We start from the raw sequence: 21368 nt of genomic DNA, 5'->3' as shown, positions 1-21368 counted from the left end.
GAGCACGTTGTGCTCTCCCGTGTAAATATTCTCATACGTCACCGATTTCATAGATTTAATTCCTCCACTGTAGGGGACAAGTGCCCTAGTGATGGTTTCGTCAGGGACGCCATATGAGAGCCTGGAGATGTAAACCCAGGTAAAGGGAGACACGGACTTGAATTCAACCGGTTTCCCATGAATGAGAAGGTCCTGGTTGGAAAAGGCATGCATCTGTCGTGCATGATTAAAGGTAAGTCTGTAACGTTCTGGCGACAGCTGAACCACAGCCTCGACCGCGCCAGATAGTTCTTTTAGTTTTAGCAGATTTATAACATCCTTGGCTCCTTTTTTAGGAAGGGGACAGTCTGGATGCAAGATGATGTCGACGGTCCTTGACGCGTACGGTATCATGATGTAAGTTATTTTATTTCAGCTGCAAAAAGTCCTTGGTCAAACAGACCAATGAAGAGAAAAAGGAGTTGATAACACGTCTGCACCAGTATGATGTTGACTAGTGTAGAGACAAGTAAGAAAAAATAGCGTTTTGATGAGCCTAATACGCTCACTACGCCCACGAAGAGTCTCGAAGCGCCGCTCAAATAAACAACGGCAAAGACAAGGAAATTCTACAAGCGAGAACAAAGTTCACCGTAGAACGAAAGGCAAGAGTGCAAGGGCAAAAACACGCTAGTCTAGTGAACAAACTAGCAAAAAAACAAGGCAAAAGAAACGAAGCGAATTCAACTTGCTTCGCGAAAGTAGAAATAATGATATAAACTTGAACAGATAAAGTTCAAGCAAATTTCACACGATAGATACAACACTGAGTAAAAGTAATCAGCGTTAAAGCAGAGAAAAGTAAGATTAGATCGGGCGAGAGGCTATAGAATCACGCCCGTTCAAAGTCCAAGGTCCAAAGTACAAACGTACGATAGTCCACAGTCCAAACGATCACTTTGGTCGTCAAATAAACGTTCGAGCAAATAATTAAACTCGAGAGCACACAGTAAAGAGTAGGTCTTGCTTGTAGCACAACCAAATAAAGGATAAATCAAATGTGAAATCTTGTAGATTCACAAACAACAAATCGAGGAAGAAAGCTTCCCGAATACAAAATGGCGGTAACACACGAAATAGAAAAACAAGAACGAGCACTGAAGAGTCGGAAGATGGCCAAACCACCCCCCGACTAGACCCTAACAACAAGAAAAAGAAAAAGACCCCCTCCCGTTCGGTTGCCCCCTAAATGGGCCCCCTTATAAGGTACTCCCAGAAAACCAGATACAAAATACAAAAATTGACAAACAAGGAACGAACTCACAGTTTTGAAGACGATATTGAATATGATTAACAAACACCAAACGATTACCAACGCGCAGACTCCGGAACAGCAAATCTCGACTCGTCACCGCGTCTGACAGATACTACACTTGATCTTATTTTGGGTGGGGACCGGGTAGGTGACGAAGTCGGGGTGTGCAATGACTACGAACCCTTACGTGCAAGACCGGTACACTCAAGGAGGCCGCTACAAGCGACGCAGATCGACAGAGGTTGTGAACCTCTCCCCCGCGGACAAAACCGACAGAGAACAAAAAGGTAAGATCTAGGATCTTTCGACGATACTAAGCCCTGGCATAAATGTCAGAACTTTGACAAAACGCACGAAAATGACGAGACGAGATATTGAAAAGGACAGCAAGCTGCCTTTTCGCAATCTACGCAACGTACGACGAACGGGCTATCCGGCAGTACAACCAATGAAGGCGACCCCATCAGCACCGTCCCACATATTACCAACATTCAAGACATAAAATCCTTACAAAAGGATACGGTGTTTTCGTCTGTGATGGTACCGATAAGGCCACGAATCAACCATTCGTCTTCGAACTGCGTCAACAGACAGTGGCGATGTTCAAGTTTCACTGCCCTGAAGATCGACTTCGCCATCCGCAATACCGAGGAGGCATCGGGGGAGAGACGGTCAAACCTGCATCGATTGCGGTGAAGCCACAGATGATGGCGAAAAATACCCAAGAGGGCATTCACGGCAGCGGGGATATTCTTCGCGTCCGGAAAGCCGAAGAGAATGGTGGAGATGGATAGGGGAGATGGTATGTCCAAAGACACCAGTAGAGGGGTCATCCAGGCCCAAACGGTCTTGGCGACGGGACAGGAGTAAAAAAGGTGGATAGCAGTTTCCTGCTCTCCACAGAAACAGTTCGCGTCTACACGCATGCCAAAGTGAAGCAAACGGTCCGCAGTGGCCAAGCGGCCATGAAAGTTATAATAGTTCGTGTCTGCACATGATCGTACAAATCGCCAGAGGCGAAGAGAGCGCCACACAGACGGCCAGTGGACGTGAATCTGTTGCGCAGCAAATTTTTCGATGGCTTTATGCGGAGCCAAGACACTGTTTAACAGAACCGAGTATGTACGCCCGGCAGTAAGTTCTTCCAGCGGAATCGGAGCAGCATCGATATGCCCGACCAACCATGCATTCTCCTCACGTCGGCCCTTTAGTTGCAGCCAAGTATGCACAAGGGATTGATAGAACTTGGGGAGTTTCTTAATAAGGTAGGCAGGAGTGGTTTCCCGCGAGAAAAAAGTATCCAGGTCTTGTTTAAAGACTTGTTGCACGTAAGACGATAACAAGGAAGGCCAAGAAATATTATATTGCGAGAGCAAAAGACGTCTAAGCCAAATTGTTCGCAGAGAAAAGATTTTTGTACTAATATGTACAACCCCCAATCCCCCCCGAAGGCGAGGAGCAACGGCAGAGCTGCGGGCAATAGGTTCTTTTGGCTTGTTCCAAATAAACGGGAACAAGATCTTGTTGATGGCGTGAGTAACCGTCTTTGGCATGTCAAAAATTGTCGCTTGGTACCAAAAGATACTCAATCCCAAAGTGTTTGCAAGAAGGGTTCTACCCTGCAGAGACAGAGATCGCGAGGACCAAGATTTGACTTTTATTTTAAATTTGTGTACAAGGATGTCCCAATCCGGCAAAACGGAGTTCCCGACACGACATCCCAGGACAATCAAGCAGTCGGACGTCCATTTTAACGCAACAGGTAAGTCAGTCCTTGTTTTCCAAGCACCAAAGAGAAGACCTTCCGTCTTGTCAAGATTGAGCTTGGCTCCTGTGGCGGTGGCAAAACGATCACAAAGGTGCAATAGGGCAAGCAGGCTGGCATCGTCCATGACGAAACAAGTCGTATCATCGGCATACTGTAAGATCTTCACAGTTTCACCATTGGGTAGCGGGAAGCCATGAATATCAGCGGAGTCTTGAATCGCTCGAGAGAGCGGTTCGGCAGCCAGGATATATAAGAGTGGTGAAAGGGGACAACCCTGCCGCACTCCCCGGGAAATAGAAAAAGGACCCCCGAGAGCACCGTTAATTAATATGCGGGAATATAAAGTATTATAAAGTAGGCGGATCCAGGCACGGAAAGAAGGTCCGAAATTCATGGAAGTTAAAACCTTCTGTAAAAAGTCCCAATCAATTCGATCAAAAGCTTTCTCTTGGTCGAGTGACAGTAGAACGCCACCAGTGTTTGAAGAGTTGGCAGAGTCCAGGCAGTCTTGTATGAAGCGCACTATCTCTCCCGAGAAACGTCCCGGGATACCACACGTTTGGCATGGCGAGACAACAGTATGGAGGACCTTGGCCAAGCGGCCAGTGAGGACTTTGGACAAGATTTTGTAATCCGTGCAGAGCAGTGTGATCGGACGCCAGTTCTTGGTGTCCAATTTGTCACCTTTCTTGTAAAGAAGCGTTATTATTCCCGCGCTGGGACAGGGATAGTTTCCCGGTGGAAAAAGAGGCATTGAGTACAGATACTAAATCTGGGCCCAGAACGGTCCAAAATGCACGATAAAACTCATAGGTAAGGCCATCCACCCCCGGAGATTTATTAGTTTTAAAGGAAGTTAAGGCAGCGGTACACTCTTCTAGAGAAACGGTTCCCTCACAAAGAGCTGCTTCCATAGGTGAGAGTTTATGTTTGACTCTCCCCAAGAAGAAGGATTGTTCAGCGGCGTCGAGGTAGGCGGCAGAAAAAAGGGCAGAGTAAAACAACATCCAGACGTGCAACATACCACGCAAAGTTCGTACTGTATGGCCGTGGAGATCTTTAATTGCATGCATCACGTTACGTATTGCCTTGGTTTTCTCACGTTGAAAGAAATATTTTGAGGAGATTTCCCCCTCCTCAGCCCAACGTTCACGTGCTCGCAAGCGTGCACCTTCGGCTTTGCGGCGGTGGTGATCGTACAGACAATCCTCCACCTCTTTGATTTGTGCCGAAACGTCCTCACCGGCGTTACTGCGAGTGGTAAGGTCTAAAAGTTGTTTGTTGAGAGACTCGACTGTTCTCTGTGACAGAGCCAGCTCTGTCGAAAAGTCAGTAGTGATCTGTCGTATCATTTGTTTGCCTACGTCCCACCAAACAGGTAAGGATGGGTAATACATTTTCTCTTGTTGCCAGTCCGTCCAGAAATTTTTGATTAATTTAATATAGGTTGCATTATTTAATAAGTGTTTATTAAATTTCCAGCAGCCCCTCCCACGCTCCGGCGCATCCGGAAGAGAAAAGGAAAGATATACGTATGAATGGTCGCTACGAAAGTACGGCAATATGGAGACTTCCTTAACGTGTGGTGCGAAAAACGAGGACAACCAAAACATGTCCAGTCGCGATCCAACTTGACCGTTGGCACGAGACCAGGTATAGGAGCGTTCTTGAGGATGGCGTGCTCTCCAAATATCGACCAAATTCATATCGTTCGTAAGTGTGGCCAGAGTGTGTGGCCAATTGTACGCCCAGGGTGACGTCGGGTTGCAGCCTTTGCGGTCAATTTGTGGATCAACCACCGTATTGAAATCTCCTCCGATGATGGTAGGGAGAGAGACATCAAGCAGAGGGAGGATGGAATTAAAGAACTCGATGCCAGGGTTCTTTTGATTAGGACCGTAGAGGTTAACCAGCTGGAAGGGTGTGGAATGAAAGGAAAAATGGATGACTTGCAACCGACCTTGTGAGTCGGTTGAAGAAGAAAGAACGGAAAGAGAAGGGTGATAAAGAACGGCAACGCCCCGCGAACGGGTCGTGCCGGGAGAAGAAAGAACTTTGTACATAGACTTGTTGTTATCATGGCGATTTTCATCGTCGATCCATCGTTCAAACTCCGTTTGACTTGTGGCATGGGTTTCTTGCAGGCACACGATCATGGGCGAAAAACAAGAAAGCCAGGAAAATAATATGGACCTCTGTGACGAATTGCGGAGGCCCTGGCAATTCAATGTAATAATAGTAATTGGTGATGATGAATAAGTCATTGTAAAAAGGTTAAAGGCAAGCAAAATTCAAAAAAAGGAAGGAAAGAAAGAAAGAAAAAGGAAAAGAAAAAGGAAAACAAAAAGAGAAAAGGAAAAAAGAAAAAGAAAAAAGGGAAAAAGAAAAGGAAAGGAAAAGTAAAAGGAAAAAAAAGAAAGAAAAGTTCAAAAGAAAGGAAAAGACAAAAATTGTCTAAAAGTTAATAAGATGGAGAGCCCCTGGAAGCACCGCCGCCAATTTATATAAAGCGCCTGCGTCGGTGCCACGGCACCAGCAGATTCATTGGTTCTCAGGTCGTTTGTCTTTCCTGAGTGAAAGTCGACGAGGAGCAGGCGAGTTGGGCAGCTCCGCCAAACAGTAGCGAAGGAATCACCATCATCGCTGGGATATTCATCCTCGCCAAGGTCTAGGTAGTCGGCTGGGTCCATTTGGTCCGATTGCTGTGACTCTTTGTCGTCACCACTATGATCATTTTCATCATTATCATCGTTATCATCGTAATCGTCATTTTCATCATTATCGTCATTATCAACATTATCACTATTAGCATCCTTATCATCATCGCCATCCAGGTTCGTATTCGTGTTTGTCTCGTCGTCCATGTCCGATTCATCATTATCATCATCATCATCCTCGTCGGTGTCCGCAGGAAGGGGCACAGTTTCAGGAGGATTCCGTGCTCATGGGATCCGTGTGACAGCAATGTCACCAACGTCCAAGTCATCGGGCGTTGCACGTTTCTCCTCTGGCTGCGGCGAGTGAGTAGAATGGCGTCGTTTCCCGTCGTCGAACGGGGCTGGAAACGGTCGATGGGAAGACTCCGTGTTGACAGTGCCACCCCCCCCAGAAGGGGCAGAAAGGGCAGGCAAGGCAGAAGAGGCAGATTCCGGAGCGCCAGAGACGCAGGCAGGAGCCGACTGGGCACTACTATTATTAATATTTAATAAGGGAGTGGATGACCCGGTACTCTCGGAGGTGTTGAAAGGCAAAGGACCACTCCTCGTAACCGCAGCATACGAGCGCGAAGGAGCGGAAGGTACAGAAGACTCTGTAGTATTATTATAGCTACCGGTAGTAGCAGCATCGTTATCGTTGTTATGATAACTATCAAGGGCAGCTCGAAAAGACGGACAGTCAGCGATGACGTGTCCCTCTTTGTGGCATTTGAAACACACGGGTTTTGGCCACTGTATTTCACCACGCACCAATGTCCTGCAATACGGGCGTGCAGGGATGTTGAAGTTATCTTCATGAGCACGTTGTGCTCACCGGTATATATTTTCTCATGCAGCACCGATTTGATCGTCTTGATGCCGCCACTGTAAGGTGCAAGTGCCCTGGTGATGGCTTCATCAGGGATGCCATAAGAAAGACGGGAGATGTAGACCCACGTGAATGGGGAAACTGATCGAAATTCCACGGGCTTTCCATGCACGAGGAAGTCTTGGTTGGAGAAAGCTTGCATTTGGCGAGCGTTATTGAAAGTTAGGCGATATCGCTCCGGTGAGATTTGAACGACCGCTTCGATAGTAGAAGACAACTCCGTGTCTTTAAAGATTTATCACATCCTTGGCTCCCTTTTAGGAAGGGGCAGTCAGGATGGAGAATGATATCGACTGTTCTTGAAGCATACGGTATCATTATTAAATATTAGTTAATCCGTTCAAAATAATATCAAACGGGGCGTATGAAAATTAAAATGCATGCAATCATGCATTCAATTCATACAAACAAGAAGGCAGGCGTTTATGGCAGAAAAACGCCCAAAGCAGAAAAGTCTTCGGTCAAACAGACCAAAATAATAGTAGAAAAAGTATAGAACACGCTTACACCAGTAGAAATATAACAACTAGTGCAAAAACACTCAGGATATTAGCGTATCTTCAAGCAAAAGCGCTCGACTACGCCCACGAATAATATATAAACGCCGCGTAAATATACAACGGCAAAGGCAAAATTAGTAAGAAAATCTACAGTGAAATATGAAATTCACTGTAGAACAGAAAGGCAGAGAGAATACGCTAGTCTAAAACAAACTAGCAAAAATACAAGGAAAAATAGGCAGAAACGAAGCGAACAAACAACGTGCTTCGCGAAAGTATAGTAACTTGAACGGCAAAGGTCCAAGCAAATCAAACGATAAATTAAGCAAAGCTGAATGACAGCAATCAGCGTTAAGGCAAAGATAAACTAATAGAAAATACGAGCAAGAAGTTATAAAACAACGCCCGATCAAAGTACAAACGACCTTCGATAAACGATCGTTCTTTAGAGTAAGATAAACGTTCGAGCAAATATAAAACTCGAAAGCACACAGTATATAGCAGTTATAGCAGAAACCAAAAGAATATAAATCACACGTGAAGTCTTGTAGCTTCGCAAAACAAGTCGAGGAAGAAAGCTTCCGATAACAAAATGGCGATAAACACGCGAAATATAAGAAGGAACACTGAAGGTGTCAGAACGTGGCCAAACCACCCCGACTAGACCCTAGCAACAAGAAAAGAGGAAAGACCCCCTCCTGTTCGGTTGCCCCCTAAATGGGCCCCCTAATAAGGAACTACCAGAAAACAGATACAAAATATAACAATTTACAAACAAGGAACGAACTCACAGTTTTGAAGACGATATTGAATATGATTACGAACAACGAACGATCAACAACGCGCAGACTCCGAAACAGCAGATCTCGACAGGTCACCGTGTCTGTTAGCAGCTACACTTGATCTTAGCCAAAAGGCCGAGAAGCGATACAGAAGAAGAGCTTTCGCCATTTTTTCACTCTACAAGTTGCATGAGAAACACACGGTTCTATTGTATCTTTTCGCGTAGAAATCATGCAACAAATGAAAAATCAACAGTACGGATAACGAAGGAATCATCCTTTACTACAATCGTCATGTCAAGCGTTCTTTCTAATCCAATGTACACCTGTTCGTAAAGAAGAACATGTTTGAAAATTCGCGCGTAATGCCGCGAAATGCGATCGTTTCATATGACGTAGGAAGCACGCGATGTCTGTCGCGAACTTGCTGCAGACGTGCTTTCTCATTGTAAAACAAACGCTTTGTGCTTGTGGGCGATAATGATTCGCATTGTATGCAAGTGCTGCAATGTCAACAAGGTCATGCTTCATGAAATCGGCAGACAAGCAGCTCAATGAACGAATTTTACACTACGAGCCGTTAAATGTCAGTGATACATAGAAATAATTACTATAAAAGCTAAACAAACGTACGACTAAGTAAGAAAAACGTTCGCAATGCAATATCATTACTGTTAACGTCGACGATACATATTATAATTTGTATATTTTCATAATGTATATGCCGTCCGTCAAAATATACACACACGCCGGCCGTTTACGTCGTTGTTAAGTACAAGTAATTTATGTCAAATACAAGTAATTTATTCTTGCTAATAGCTGATATAAATTTCTCCTGCATCTCGCTATGCATTTTGGGATAGGTCAGTAAAAAATTTGGCAGCATGCAACCTAACCCCGAACGAACAACGAATTTATATATGTCCCAAAGCGTGGCATACACAATTGACGGACGAAAGGCCCTCTTCTCTCTATTGTGTTCTATTTTGTTTGTTCTTTTTCTCCGCTTCTTCCTCCCATCGTGAGAAACGAAGGGGACGAGCGCGAACGCAGGTCCCCACTACCAGAAATTATACGCTCGAGTTACCCACGTTAGGGGTAATCGCAGGAGTCAACCCAGTCGAAGTGCAATGAAAGGGCCTCATCCTGAGAGGACCTCCTAGCTGATCAAGGTGCCTCTCGCGTCAGGTAAGTATGCTCGAACGACGCACGGCGAGCATACTTTGTACGCGAACGTACGCTCGGTGCGACACGGTTGCACCCTCCCTTTACTTTTCACTACTTTTGCACTTGCAACTTACCGTCTGACGGCCTTTATTGTCTTCCTTTCCGACGACGACGACGTCTTTTCGTCTTCGCCGACTCTGTCGAAAAGAGACGTATGTTAGTTAGTTAGTTAAATGTTAAACAGTTCGTTTCTCGGTTAGTTAGTTACAGACAAAATAAATTCGCTTAGCTATTTGATTTGCTGGCTGTTTTGTTTGTTTTTCTTTGTTTAAAGTAAATGTGTTTCCCTTCCGCGAAGGGAAATGGGCCGAACTCGGAGGTAGTGCAATACCGAGACAACCCGTGGCCAGGGCGAAGCAAGCTCCAATCCCATGGCCGATATCCAAAAATCAGTTTAATATAAGAGTCGGGCATTGCCCGACATATCAGATATTAAGCTGATAAGAACAGATCGTTAAAATTTATTCAGAAAAAACAGTTAAATAGTTACATAAAGTATTAGGTACTATCAAAGCGTACTATATACACAGCGGTTAATTATATGCAATTATAGTGATAATAGTTAAAGGAGAAAGAACAAAGGTAAGTAAGAAGAAATAAAGGTAAGTAAAGGTAAGTATACAGGGTGAGTAGAGGGTGAAGTTTGAAGAGTATAAGACAGGAAAGGAGGAAAATTGTGGCTTTTACGCACAGGTAAGGAAGGGGGGAGAAGAGAAAGGTGGGGGAGGGGGGTATATTTACATAGAAATTATTTATAGTTAAGAATATTGAATCTCATATGTTTACCCCTAATATGGTTTTATTTAAATATAGTTATAGCATGTTCATTGAGGTAGTGGTCAATGTCTTTCACAAAATTTTTAAATGTAGATAAGGAAAAACAATTAGATATTTCTTCATCAACAATGCAGCATTCAATATAGTCATGTATTATACAGTAAATGCCATTCATGGTTGCATTGTTTTTTGATAGTTTAGAATATTTTGAGCATATAGCATCCAACTTTTCTTCCGTATGTGGGCAAAATAGCAGATGGTAATCAATTTCATGTGACTTCACTTCTTGTTTACAGAGACGGCAAGTTCCTTTGATGTCCATTCTTTCAACTTGGAGGTTGTTATCCAGAAGACCATTGGTGGTGGTAATCAATGGTGATGGAGTCTCAAGATATTTCTCTTCCCCAAGGTCAAATTCAGGTGGTGAGTCATTGATGGTTGTTATGATGTTGTCCTCGGTTGATTTTTCTGAGATGCCAATCAGCGGGGAGGAGGGAATTATACCGATGTGGTCCTCATCCTGGTGAAGATCCAACAAATGCCACGGCATACCATTAGCTGAAAAATTTTCATCCCCCTCGATACCCGGAGAAGGTTGGTTGTGGATGGAAGATGGTTGGGCTATTGATTTATGTGGAGTGGGGGTTGTGGTGTTGAAAGAGGAGGTAGATGAAGAAGGCTTAGGAGAATTGTTGGAGGAAGTAGTTGTTGTGATGGAAGTTTTGTTAGGGGGAAGGGTATTGGTTGTGGAATTAATGGTTGACTTCTTTTTAGAAGTTGTAGTAGGTTTCGATATTGATGTTGATGTATTAGAGTTTGTGTTTGATTGTTGGCAATCATTAAATATAACACTACATGTGACAGTTGATTGTGGTTTTGTTGTTTGGGCACTTGTGGGTGAGATAGTGGAAGGTTTGGAAGGTGTTTTAGGTGGTTTGTGGGTATGAGATGTTGAATTATTGTTCTTTATGTAGGTAGAACTTAAAGTGTGGTGTTTGGATCTAGGTACACATTTATTGTTTGATTTTGTCTGTGTAGATGGTGTGTTTGATCCTTTATGTGGAAAGTTAACATGTTTGTAAGGAGTGTAAGGAGGTGTAAGGGGATTTAAAGAAGAAAGAGGGTGATTATGGAATAGTTTGGTTGGTGTAACAAGGTTAGGTGATGGATATACATATGATTTGGATGTTGATGCATAACCAGAGTCAGGGGTGTGGAAAGATGCTTTAGTAGGTGGAGTTTTAACTTGTTCAGGTGAGTTGGTGTCATCAGAGAGTTGTCTCCATTCAAACTTAAAAGACAATTTCTCGTCAGCAAAGGAGGAAGACCAGGTGGGTTGTACAAGGTTGTAGGATGAAAGTGTGTTTAGAAGTGGTTTAGGAAATTCATGGGAATTGATATTGTTCTTCTCAACATACCATTCAATTTTAAGTTTGATAGATTTATTGTTTATGTTGATGTCCCAGGACGGGGAAGAGCCAATACCAAGATTTTCAATCAATGATGAAGCTTGAAAAGGTAATGGATAGTATGATTTGCCAATGAAATCGTTTGGGTTTGACGAAATTTTCTTAGGGGTCGTTGGAGAAGGAAGGACGCCGTTGAGAAGTGGAAGCACCATCGCTATGATTCTTGGTTTGATGACTTTCGCAGATAAATGAAAAAATGTATGTAGTTCGACTCCAAAAATCTTATAGAAATGTAGAGAAGAGTACCAGGAACACGTAGATACCAAATATAGATAGTCCACGGTAGATTTAAGTCGGTATAGAGCAAACGGGAAAACAAGATGGCGGCGAATTGCGTAGTTTATACTTCGGCAATTTGACAACAACAGCAGAACGATATACGATCCACTGCAGGTTAGATAATAATTTAGACGATACGAGTCCAGAGAGTCGTGTAGAGCGAAAACTGGTAGTTCGAAGTGAAAGAAACTTGCCAAAATCGACGACGGGATAGGTGAGCACGATGACAAAAAGATGATCACGATGCGTGGCAAAAAACAAAACAGCAATATAATATCAAAATTTCTTGACCAAAACTCATGAAACTTGGCCCGAATGAGCAGGAACACTTTATAAACAAGATTCTGTGTGGATTATCGACCGATGACTTCTTTTTCACGAAAAAATTTGTAAAAATATAGCTACACCGAGAGACCGCAACGCGCACCACACGTACTACACTTGATCTGGTTTTGGGTGGGGACCGGCTGAGTTAACGTAGTCGGGGTGTGCAAGAACTACGAACTCTCAGTGCTAGACCGGTACACTCAGGGAGGTCGCTACTAGCGACGCAGATCGTCAGAGGTTGTGAGCCCCTCTCCCCTACATTGGAAAAGCTATGAATGGGAACGAGAACCGTGAAAAGACGGTGAAAACATTGTGAACATAAAGAGGACAATACGACGAAGGAGGACCCCATGGGCTGAGACAGCACCACCCCATATGTAGTACTACCACAACCCACTAGATCTACGATACAGAGTGGGCGATCAGGCAGTACTTCCAGTTAAGGCGACCCCCCTCTCACCCACTCATACAAAAAACGAGTACATTATGTGACGAAGTCGCTGGAAAATACCAAGGACCCGTCCGTGTGTAAATGTCCGACGATGCCATCGACTAGCCACTGCTCCTGGAATTGGTGTGGCGGCACGTGTCGTTGTTGCATCTTGATCAAGAAACGACCAGCGGCTTTGCATTTACGGAGTGCTAGTACCGGATCGGATGGAAGGCGATCAAAACGGTGGCAGTTTCTGTTAAGCCAGAGGTGGTGTCGAATGACTCCGAGGAGGGCAGTAAATATCGATGGCATTTTATCTTGCTTTTTAAATCCAAAGAGGATGGTGCTGGTGGTGAGTACCACTGTCGGACGATGTGCTTGGATTAACGGTTTGATCCAAGCAAGGAGGCAAAGTGCTGCCGGACAGTCCGTGAAAAGATGGATTAGAGTTTCTGGTTGGCCGCAGAAGCAAAGTGCATTTACGTCCATTCCGAAACGGACGAGACGATCGGCTGTGGGGAGTGCGCCATGAAATGACATGAATGCCGTGTCATGAATTGAACGCACATGGCTCCACAGTTGGAGGGAGTTCCAGACCGAAGGCCAATGTACCGGGATTTGAAGATTTTCAAAGCGTTGGATTGTCTTATGTTGTTTTACTCGGGCATGGCTGAGGATGGTATAGCCTATTTTGGCTGTCATGTCCGAGAGTGAGATGGTGGACTTTTCGCTGGGGACAATCCAAGCATCCCCCTCACGACTACCCCTTAGTTCCACCCAGGTGGTGATGAGGGAGCTGTAAAATTTGGGCATGCGTCGGATGAGGTATGCGGGGATCGTAGTTCTTTGGAAAAGCTCGATGGTTGTTTGTCGGAAGACATTCTTGATATGATGGGCCAGCAGTTCAGGCCAAGGTGGTGCAAAGGCTCTGGTTAGTAGCCTTCGTAGCCAAATGACTCGGAGCGAGTTTATTTTCACCGCTACATCAATGACCCCAAGGCCACCGTGAGAGCGGGGTTGAACGATGGACGTTCTGGCAATAGGCTCTCTAGTCTTGTTCCAAATAAAAGGGAAGAGTCGTTTGTTGATCTCGTGGATCACCGTTTTGGGTACCGAGAAGATTGTTGCCTGGTACCAGAATAGAGAGAGCCCACACGTGTTTGCGATCAGCGTTCTGCCACGGAGGGTTAGTGATCTCTGTTTCCAAGCTCGTAGGCGCGATTCGAATGTCTTTAACAGGCCATCCCAGTCCGGCAGAATACCATTGCCGATTCGGCAGCCTAGGACGATTAAGAAGGTCGTGGACCATTGTAGGTTGACAGGTAAGTCAGTCCTATGAATCCAAGGACCAAATAGGAGGCCTTTGGATTTCGAGATGTTGAGTTTAGCTCCCGATGCTCGTTCGAAACGGGCGAATAGGGAAAATAGTGCGCAGAGGCTAGCGTCTGTGGACACAAGGCAGCTTGTATCATCTGCATATTGTTGCAGTTTGATGACTTTGCCTGATGGTAGTCGAAAGCCATCTATTGTCGGGTCTGATTTGATCGCTTGGGCCAGCGTTTCTGCCACTAACACGTAGAGGAGTGGCGAGAGTGGGCATCCTTGACGGACACCTCGTGAGATAGAAAAAGGTGCGCTCATAGTGTCATTCACCAGGACACGCAAATAGATAGAGGTGTACAGCAGGGACACCCAACCACGAAAGGACGGTCCAAAATTCATTCGTGCCAACACACGTTGCATAAAGCTCCAATCGATCCGATCGAAAGCTTTTTCTTGATCCAGGGATATCAGAGCCCCTCCATGGAGTTGGTATTGGCATGTTCCACGATGTCTTGGAGGAGCACCGATTCGCGGAGAATCGACCGGGATGCCGCAACTCTGGCGGAGAGATCACTGAAGCTATGACCCTGACAGACGAGCAGTGAGAACCTTAGACAGGATCTTATAATCCGAGCACAAGAGAGTGATCGGCCGCCAGTTCTTCATCTCCAGTCGATCGTTTTTCTTGTGGAGCAGAGTGATGATGCCCGTGCGCTGTGTTAGGGAGAGCGAACGTTGGCGCATGGCGCTGTTTAGGACGGATACGAGGTCTGGTCCAAGAATCTCCCAGAAATGGCGGTAGAACTCGTAGGTGAGTCCATCTACACCGGGGGATTTACTCGAGGAAAAGGAGTTGAGGGCCGTCGTACACTCTTCCAACGTGACATCCCCCTCACACGAGAGGGAGTCCTCCGAGGAGAGTGTGAAGGCGAGGCCATCGAGAAAAGTATCCCCCTCTTTCCGATCCAGTGGAATAGCCGTGAAGAGAGTGATATAGAAAAGCATCCAATGGTATAAGATGCCGGATAATGTGCGGACAATTGTGCCGTGAGCAGTCCTAAGTCCGGTGAAGAGCCTCTTCACACCTCGAGAGGCCGCCAAGCGAAAGAAGTACTTGGTGGAGGTTTCACCTTCCTCTGCCCACTGCTCTTTGGCACGTATCCTGGCACCTTGTGCCTGCTGTTGCCAGTGTTCCCGTAAGGAATCACGGGCGTTGGCGATGGAATCGGCAACATCGATGCCTGCATCTTGTTGCCGAAGGAGATCGGCGAGCGATGTTTCCAAGTGCGTGGTGAGAAGAGCGACGTTCGGCTGCACGATTTCGGGAGAAATCCTGAGTGTATTCTCTCAAAAGCTGCTTGCCGGCATCCCACCAGATCGTCAAGGAGGGGTAATGGGACTGCTCTTCACGCCATTCTTTCCAGAAGTGTCGAATTTGCGAGACATACTCGGGATTCTTCAGCAAGGACGAGCTGAACTTCCAACACCCTCGGCCGCGTTTAGGAGCTGAAGGCAAGGAAAGCGAAGAAAGATAGCGATGATCGAAAGTATGGGTAAATACCCACTTCTCTCGGAGGCGATCAAGGACGATGATAGCCAGAACATGTCCAGTCTCGCGCTTGTTGGTTGCCAGGTCGGGACCATGTATATGCACGGTCACGAGGGTGTCGTAAGCGCCAGATATCGTGTAGGTCCATGTCCTCTGTTAGAGATTGGAGACTAGGGGGCCAGTTGTATGCCCAAGAAGAAGAAGGATTACATCCGCGTCGGTCGTTGTTGGCATCGACCACGGTGTTGAAGTCGCCACAGATGATAGTGGGGAGAGTAACGTCTAATTGCGGAAAAATGGAGGCGAAGAAAGAGATGCCAGCACGCTTCTGATTAGGGCCATACAGACCGACCAACTGAAAAGTGATGGAATGGAAAGACATTTGGACGATCTGCAATCGGCCTTCGTCATCCGCGGTGGAAGAAAGAATGGTGAGAGAAGGGCGAAATAATATCGCCACTCCTCGGGAACGGCAGGTGCCAGGAGATGAAAGAGCGCGGTAGGCCGAGGGATTATTGCCACGATCACCCTCAATCCGTACCCATTCGTTAAATTCGGAAGAGGAGATAGAGTGTGTCTCTTGGAGGCACACGATATCTGGTTTAAAACAATGTAGCCAGGAAAACAACACCGTTCTTTTAGAAGATTGGCGAAGTCCCTGGCAGTTTAAAGTGATAGCTGTTATGCTATCCGCACGAGGTGACTCCATTGTGAAAATGGGTTTGTCACAAATTAAAAGTTCTCATCGTCCTCGGGTAGAGGAAGATGAGCCAAATCGAACAATGTTAATGCAGCTTGTGCTGCCGAGTCACTCAGAGAGTGAGAGGTTTCGTCGAAGTTCTCTGTAAGGAGATCCTGTAGGGCCGAGTCCATGTCCGCAATATCCTCGATGGTCGTTCCCTCAGACACGGTCGCAAAGGATTCGGTGTCTGAGTCAGACGTATCATCGGGATTGGTCGCCTCCTCCTCATTTGTGGGAACTTCCAAGGCATCCTTTTTGGGAGCTGGAGCTTCACATTGAGAAGAAGAGGAAGGAGACAAAGTTTTCTCCGGTAACGGGGACGGAGATCTACGTCGTTTACCTTTGCCCTTTCGAGGGCTGATGGCAGGAGAGGGAACTAATTTTTTCGGCTGTGGAAGAGCAGATGTAGTTGCTTCGTTCGTCGAAGAGGCTACGTTTGTAGCGGTGCTTTGGGGAGCAGTTGTAGAAGAAGAAGATTTCTTCAATGTAACCGCAGGTGAGGGTCGATTAGCAATGCTCTCGTCTTCCTCGTGAATCTCAGAAGAGGCCGAGTCTTGAGAGGGAACATCTCCCCCTGCGGTGAGGTAGCCGTCAGAGTCGTCGGCGGACGAACCACTGACAGCTGCAGCATACGAGACAAGAGGTAGCGAGTTAAGTATAGTTTTGTCGCTCCTCTTGGTTGTGGTGGCAGCCTGCGATGACTGAGCATGTGCAGTGTGTCGTTTGGGGCAATCGCTCATCGCGTGGCCCGGTGCATGGCATTTAAAGCACACCTGCTTTTGGCCTTTGTACTTTACCACGCACCAGTGGCCCGCGATGCGTAATCTGCCAGGGATGTTGGCAGTTATTTGCATAAACACGTTGCGAACCCCAGTGTAGATCTTCTTGTAAGCCTCCTGGGAGATCGACTTGATTACGCCATAAGGCTCTAATGCCTTCGATATCGCCTCATCAGGTACGCCGTATGAGAGGCGAGAAATATTTACCAAGTATTGGGTGATAGCGATCGAATTTCGACGGGATGCCCCGCTATGTGACAGTCGTTGTTGGAAAATGCTAGCATTTTCCTAGCCGTCGTGAAAGTCACTCTAAATCGATCGGGGGCAATGTGAACAACAGCTTCGGTGTTGGTTTCGAAGTCTTTACATTGCCATCGCAGTTCGTCGATGACCGAACGCGTTTTTAAGTTTTTTAACTCCACCAGTGGGTGGAGAACAAGATCTACCGTACGAGAACTGTACGGGATCATGTTTGTCGTCAGAGAAAGGACGCTATAACTTAGCACTTTGAAAAGGCGAATAAGCTGCGAAGCGTCAGAGCGTAGCGAGCAAGAAAGTCGAAGGCTACGAAAACTTGCTCGAAAGCTATCTCAGTTTATTCCGAGTGATATGGAATAAAGGAACTAAGCGAGAGTGTATGCACTACGCTTAGTGAGAGAAAAGTAAGATCGATCAACGTCGCTCGATGTCAAACGAAGCTCGAGCAAATTGACTCAGCAGCTGTCACAAGAACGATCGGAAGAACAGCGATAAAAATCGCTCGGTCGTTCAAATATAATAGAAAAAGTTGAAGAATACACACAGAAAATGACGCTATGTATAATATAGAAAAAATGAGAATAAAGGTTGGCTTTAACTACAAGGATAAGCCAAAATAACACACGAGGGGAAAAACAAAAAAGCAAAATGGCTGAAAGCCCACACACCTTGATAATAATAAGCCTTAGGACTAAAAGAGCGAATCTAAACAACGTTGGGGTTTGGCCAAACCGCCCCCCAACCAGACCCTTACTTCAAGAACCTAAGGAAAGACCCCCTCCCGTTCAGGTACCCCCAAACAGGCCCCCTATTAGGGAACTGCCAGAAAATAAACACACCAAAAATTAAAAAATTGAAAAAAGAAAAATATGTACAACTAAGATTCGAACTCACGATTATGAAGGCGAACCGACAGAATAGCGAACCAAACCAACGTGCAGACGCGGAAACAGCAAAACTCGACTCGTCACCGTGTCCAACAGATACTACACTTGATCTTGTTTTGGGTGGGGACCGGGTAGGTTACGAAGTCGGGGGTGCAATGACTACGAACCCTTACGTGCAAGACCGGTACACTCAGGGAGGCCGCTACCAGCGACGCAGATCGACAGAGGTTGTGAACCTCTCCCCCGCGGACAAAACCGACAGAGAACAAAAGAGGAAAGATCTAGGATCTTTCGACGATACTAAGCCCCGGCATAAATGCCAGAGCTTTGACAAAACGAACGAAAAAAGACGAAACGAGATAGCGAAAAAGGACAGCAAGCTGCCCCCACGCAATCGACGCAACGTACGACGAACGGGCTATCCGGCAGTACAACCAATGAAGGCGACCCCCATCAGCACCCGTCCAACAAATCACCAACATTCAAGACAAGAATTCCTTGGAAAAGGATACCGTGTTGTCTTCAGCGATGGTGCCAACTAAGCCGCGAAGCAACCACTCATCTTCGAATTTGGTCAGGAGACAGTGGCGATGTTCTATTTTCACCGCGAATCGGAAAGTCGACTTCGCCATCCGCAACACCGAAGAGGCATCGGGAGAGAGACGGTCGAACCTGCATCGATTGCGGTGAAGCCACAAATGATGACGAAGGATGCCCAAAATGGCATTCACGGCCGCGGGGATCTTCTTCGCGTCCGGGAATCCGAAGAGAATGGTGGAGATGGAAATGGGCGTTGGTACGTCCAGAGACACCAGTAGAGGGGTCAGCCAGGCCCAAACGGTCTTAGCGACGGGACAGGAGTAAAAAAGGTGGATTGCAGTTTCCTGCTCTCCACAGAAACAGTTCGCATCAACTCGCATGCCAAAACGAATCAAACGATCCGCGGTGGCCAAGCGGCCATGAAAGTTATAATAGTTCGTATCTGCACACGATCGTACAAATCGCCACAATGTTAGAGAGCGCCACACAGACGGCCAATGTACCGTGATCTGCATGTTGCTGAACTTCTCAATAGCCTTGTGAGGTAACAAGGAGCGCTCCAGTAGCACATAGTAAGTACGGCGGGCAGTGAGCTCCGTAAGCGGCATCGGTGCGTTGTTATGGTTCCCAAGCAACCACGAGTCATCCTCACGTCGTCCCCCCAATTGCAGCCAGGCATGCACAACAGATTGATAAAATTTGGGCAGCCGTTTAATTTTATATGCGGGAATGGATTCCCGAGAAAAAAGGGCGTCCAGGTCTTGTGAAAAGACTTGGCGGACATGGGCAGAGAAAAGGGAAGGCCAAGGAACAGTATTCCCTGAAAGCAGAAGACGGCGAAGCCAAATTGCTCGCAAAGATAAAATTTTCGTAGCAATATGCACGACTCCCAAGCCCCCCCGAAGACAAGGAGCAACGGCAGAGCTGCGCGCAATAGGTTCTCTTGGCTTGTTCCAAATAAAAGGGAACAAGATCTTGTTAATAGTATGAATGACCGTCTTTGGCATATCAAAAATTGTCGCTTGGTACCAAAAGATACTTAAGCCGAGAGTGTTTGCAAGCAATGTTCTACCCTGTAGGGACAGGGATCTCGTGGACCAAGATGTTGTTTTTTGTTTAAATTTTTGAATAAGCTTGTCCCAATCCGGTAGAACTGAATTCCCAACTCGACATCCCAGAATAATCAGGGAATCCGACGACCATTTCAAAGCAACGGGTAAGTCAGTCCGTGATACCCAAGAACCAAAAAGGAGACCTTCCGTCTTGTCAAGATTGAGCTTTCCGCCTGTGGCTCTGGAAAAACGATCACAAACTTTCAACAGGGCAAGCAGGCTGGCATCGTCCATGACGAAACAAGAAGTATCATCGGCGTATTGCAAGATTTTCACGGTGTCGCCGTTGGGTAGCGGGAAGCCACGGATAGCGTCCGATGCCTGAATCGCACGAGAAAGCGGTTCGGCAACCAAAATGTATAAAAGCGGGGAAAGGGGACAACCCTGCCGCACTCCCCGGGAAACAGAAAAAGGACCCCCGAGAGCACCGTTGATTAAAATACGCGAATATAATGTTGTGTACAGCAAACGAACCCACGTTCGGAAGGAAGGTCCGAAGTTCATTGTAATTAGAACTCTTTGTAAAAAGTCCCAATCCACTCGATCAAACGCCTTTTCTTGGTCGAGTGATATCAAAGTTCCCCCAAGGTTAGATGAGTTTGCGTGGTCCAAGCAATCTTGCACCAGTCGTACGATTTCGCCGGAAAAACGCCCCGGAATGCCACATGTCTGGCACGGAGAAACTATACTAGGGAGGACCGTGGCCAAACGGCCAGTAAGAACTTTCGAAAGTATCTTGTAATCCGAACAGAGTAAGGTGATCGGACGCCAGTTCTTGGGCTCCAATTTGTCGCCCTTTTTATAAAGCAGGGTTATGATGCCTGTTCTTTGCGATAAAGAAAGCTTCCCGCTACTAAACGAGGCATTCAGCACCGATACTAAGTCCGGGCCTAAAATATTCCAGAAAGTACGATAAAATTCATAGGTTAAGCCATCCACTCCCGGAGATTTATTAGTTGAAAAAGAATTTAGGGCAGCAGTACACTCCTCTAAGGTAACAGCTCCCTCGCAAGAGGCTGCTTCCGTAGGGGACAGTTTGTGTATGATCCTGTCCAAGAAAAAAGTTTGTTCTGCTGCATCCAAGTAAGCTGCAGAAAAAAGGGTAGTGTAAAACAGCATCCACACGTGCAATATGCCACGTAAGGTTCGCACTGTGCGTCCGGAGACATCGTTTATTGCATGCATTAGATTGCGTACAGCGCGGGTTTTTTCACGCTGGAAAAAATATTTGGAGGAAATCTCCCCCTCCTCAGCCCAACGTTCTCGGGCACGCAAACGCGCACCAGCTGCCTTGTGGCGATAGTGTTCGTACAGTTCGTCCTCGACTTCTTTAATTTGTCCGGTCACATCTTCACCAGCGTCACGGCGTGACGATAGAAAATGAAGATGACTGTTGAGGTTGGTGTGAGTGTTTTTCTGCTTAGCCGCTTCGTCGGTAGCAAATTCTACGGTCAATTGGCGTATCAGACTTTTGCCAACGTCCCACCACACAGGTAGTGAAGGGTAATGGAGTTGTTCTTGTTTCCATTCTGTCCAAAAATCTTTTATTAGTTTGATATATAAAGCATTATTTAATAAGGTTTTATTAAATTTCCAGCAGCCCCTCCCACGCTCCGGCGCGTCCGGAAGGGAAAAGGAAAGATAAACGTACGAGTGGTCACTGTGAAAGTAAGGCAAGATAGAGACTTCCTTAACGGTCGGTTTAAAAGAGGAGGACACCCAGAACATATCTAGTCG

The 21368-nt window shown here is 46.2% G+C and overlaps 1 protein-coding gene, 1 long non-coding RNA gene and 2 other non-coding genes across 4 annotated transcripts; 1 reads left to right on the top strand and 3 right to left on the bottom strand.

Moving 5' to 3' along the window:
• Positions 1 to 8: 8 nt before the first annotated feature.
• LOC124448460 lies at positions 9 to 20919 on the top strand. The gene is made up of 3 exons (XR_006949066.1): positions 9 to 19; positions 13367 to 13372; positions 20866 to 20919. It is a non-coding gene; the product is annotated as an uncharacterized LOC124448460 (long non-coding RNA).
• LOC124449866 lies at positions 8962 to 9125 on the bottom strand. Its single transcript, XR_006949632.1, has one exon. It is a non-coding gene; the product is annotated as a U1 spliceosomal RNA (small nuclear RNA).
• Positions 9454 to 9638, bottom strand: LOC124450107. Its single transcript, XR_006949861.1, has one exon. It is a non-coding gene; the product is annotated as a U2 spliceosomal RNA (small nuclear RNA).
• Positions 9867 to 12102, bottom strand: LOC124448458 (uncharacterized protein DDB_G0271670-like). Its single transcript, XM_046999478.1, has one exon. It carries the CDS (start codon positions 11552 to 11554, stop codon positions 9956 to 9958), a length of 1599 nt encoding a protein of 532 aa, XP_046855434.1. The 5' UTR covers positions 11555 to 12102; the 3' UTR covers positions 9867 to 9955.
• Positions 20920 to 21368: the final 449 nt, after the last annotated feature.

This window comes from Xenia sp. Carnegie-2017, unplaced genomic scaffold (assembly GCF_021976095.1).
Source record: "Xenia sp. Carnegie-2017 unplaced genomic scaffold, XeniaSp_v1 HiC_scaffold_23, whole genome shotgun sequence".
Taxonomy (NCBI): Eukaryota; Metazoa; Cnidaria; class Anthozoa; order Malacalcyonacea; family Xeniidae; genus Xenia; species Xenia sp. Carnegie-2017.
The sequence above is the reverse complement of the archived record's forward strand: the minus strand, read 5'-3'. Positions and strand labels throughout refer to the sequence as shown.

Excerpts from the sequence above, each read along its gene's own strand:
- LOC124448458 (XM_046999478.1), bottom strand. The coding sequence starts at position 11,554 with ATGGTGCTTCCACTTCTCAACGGCGTCCTTCCTTCTCCAACGACCCCT.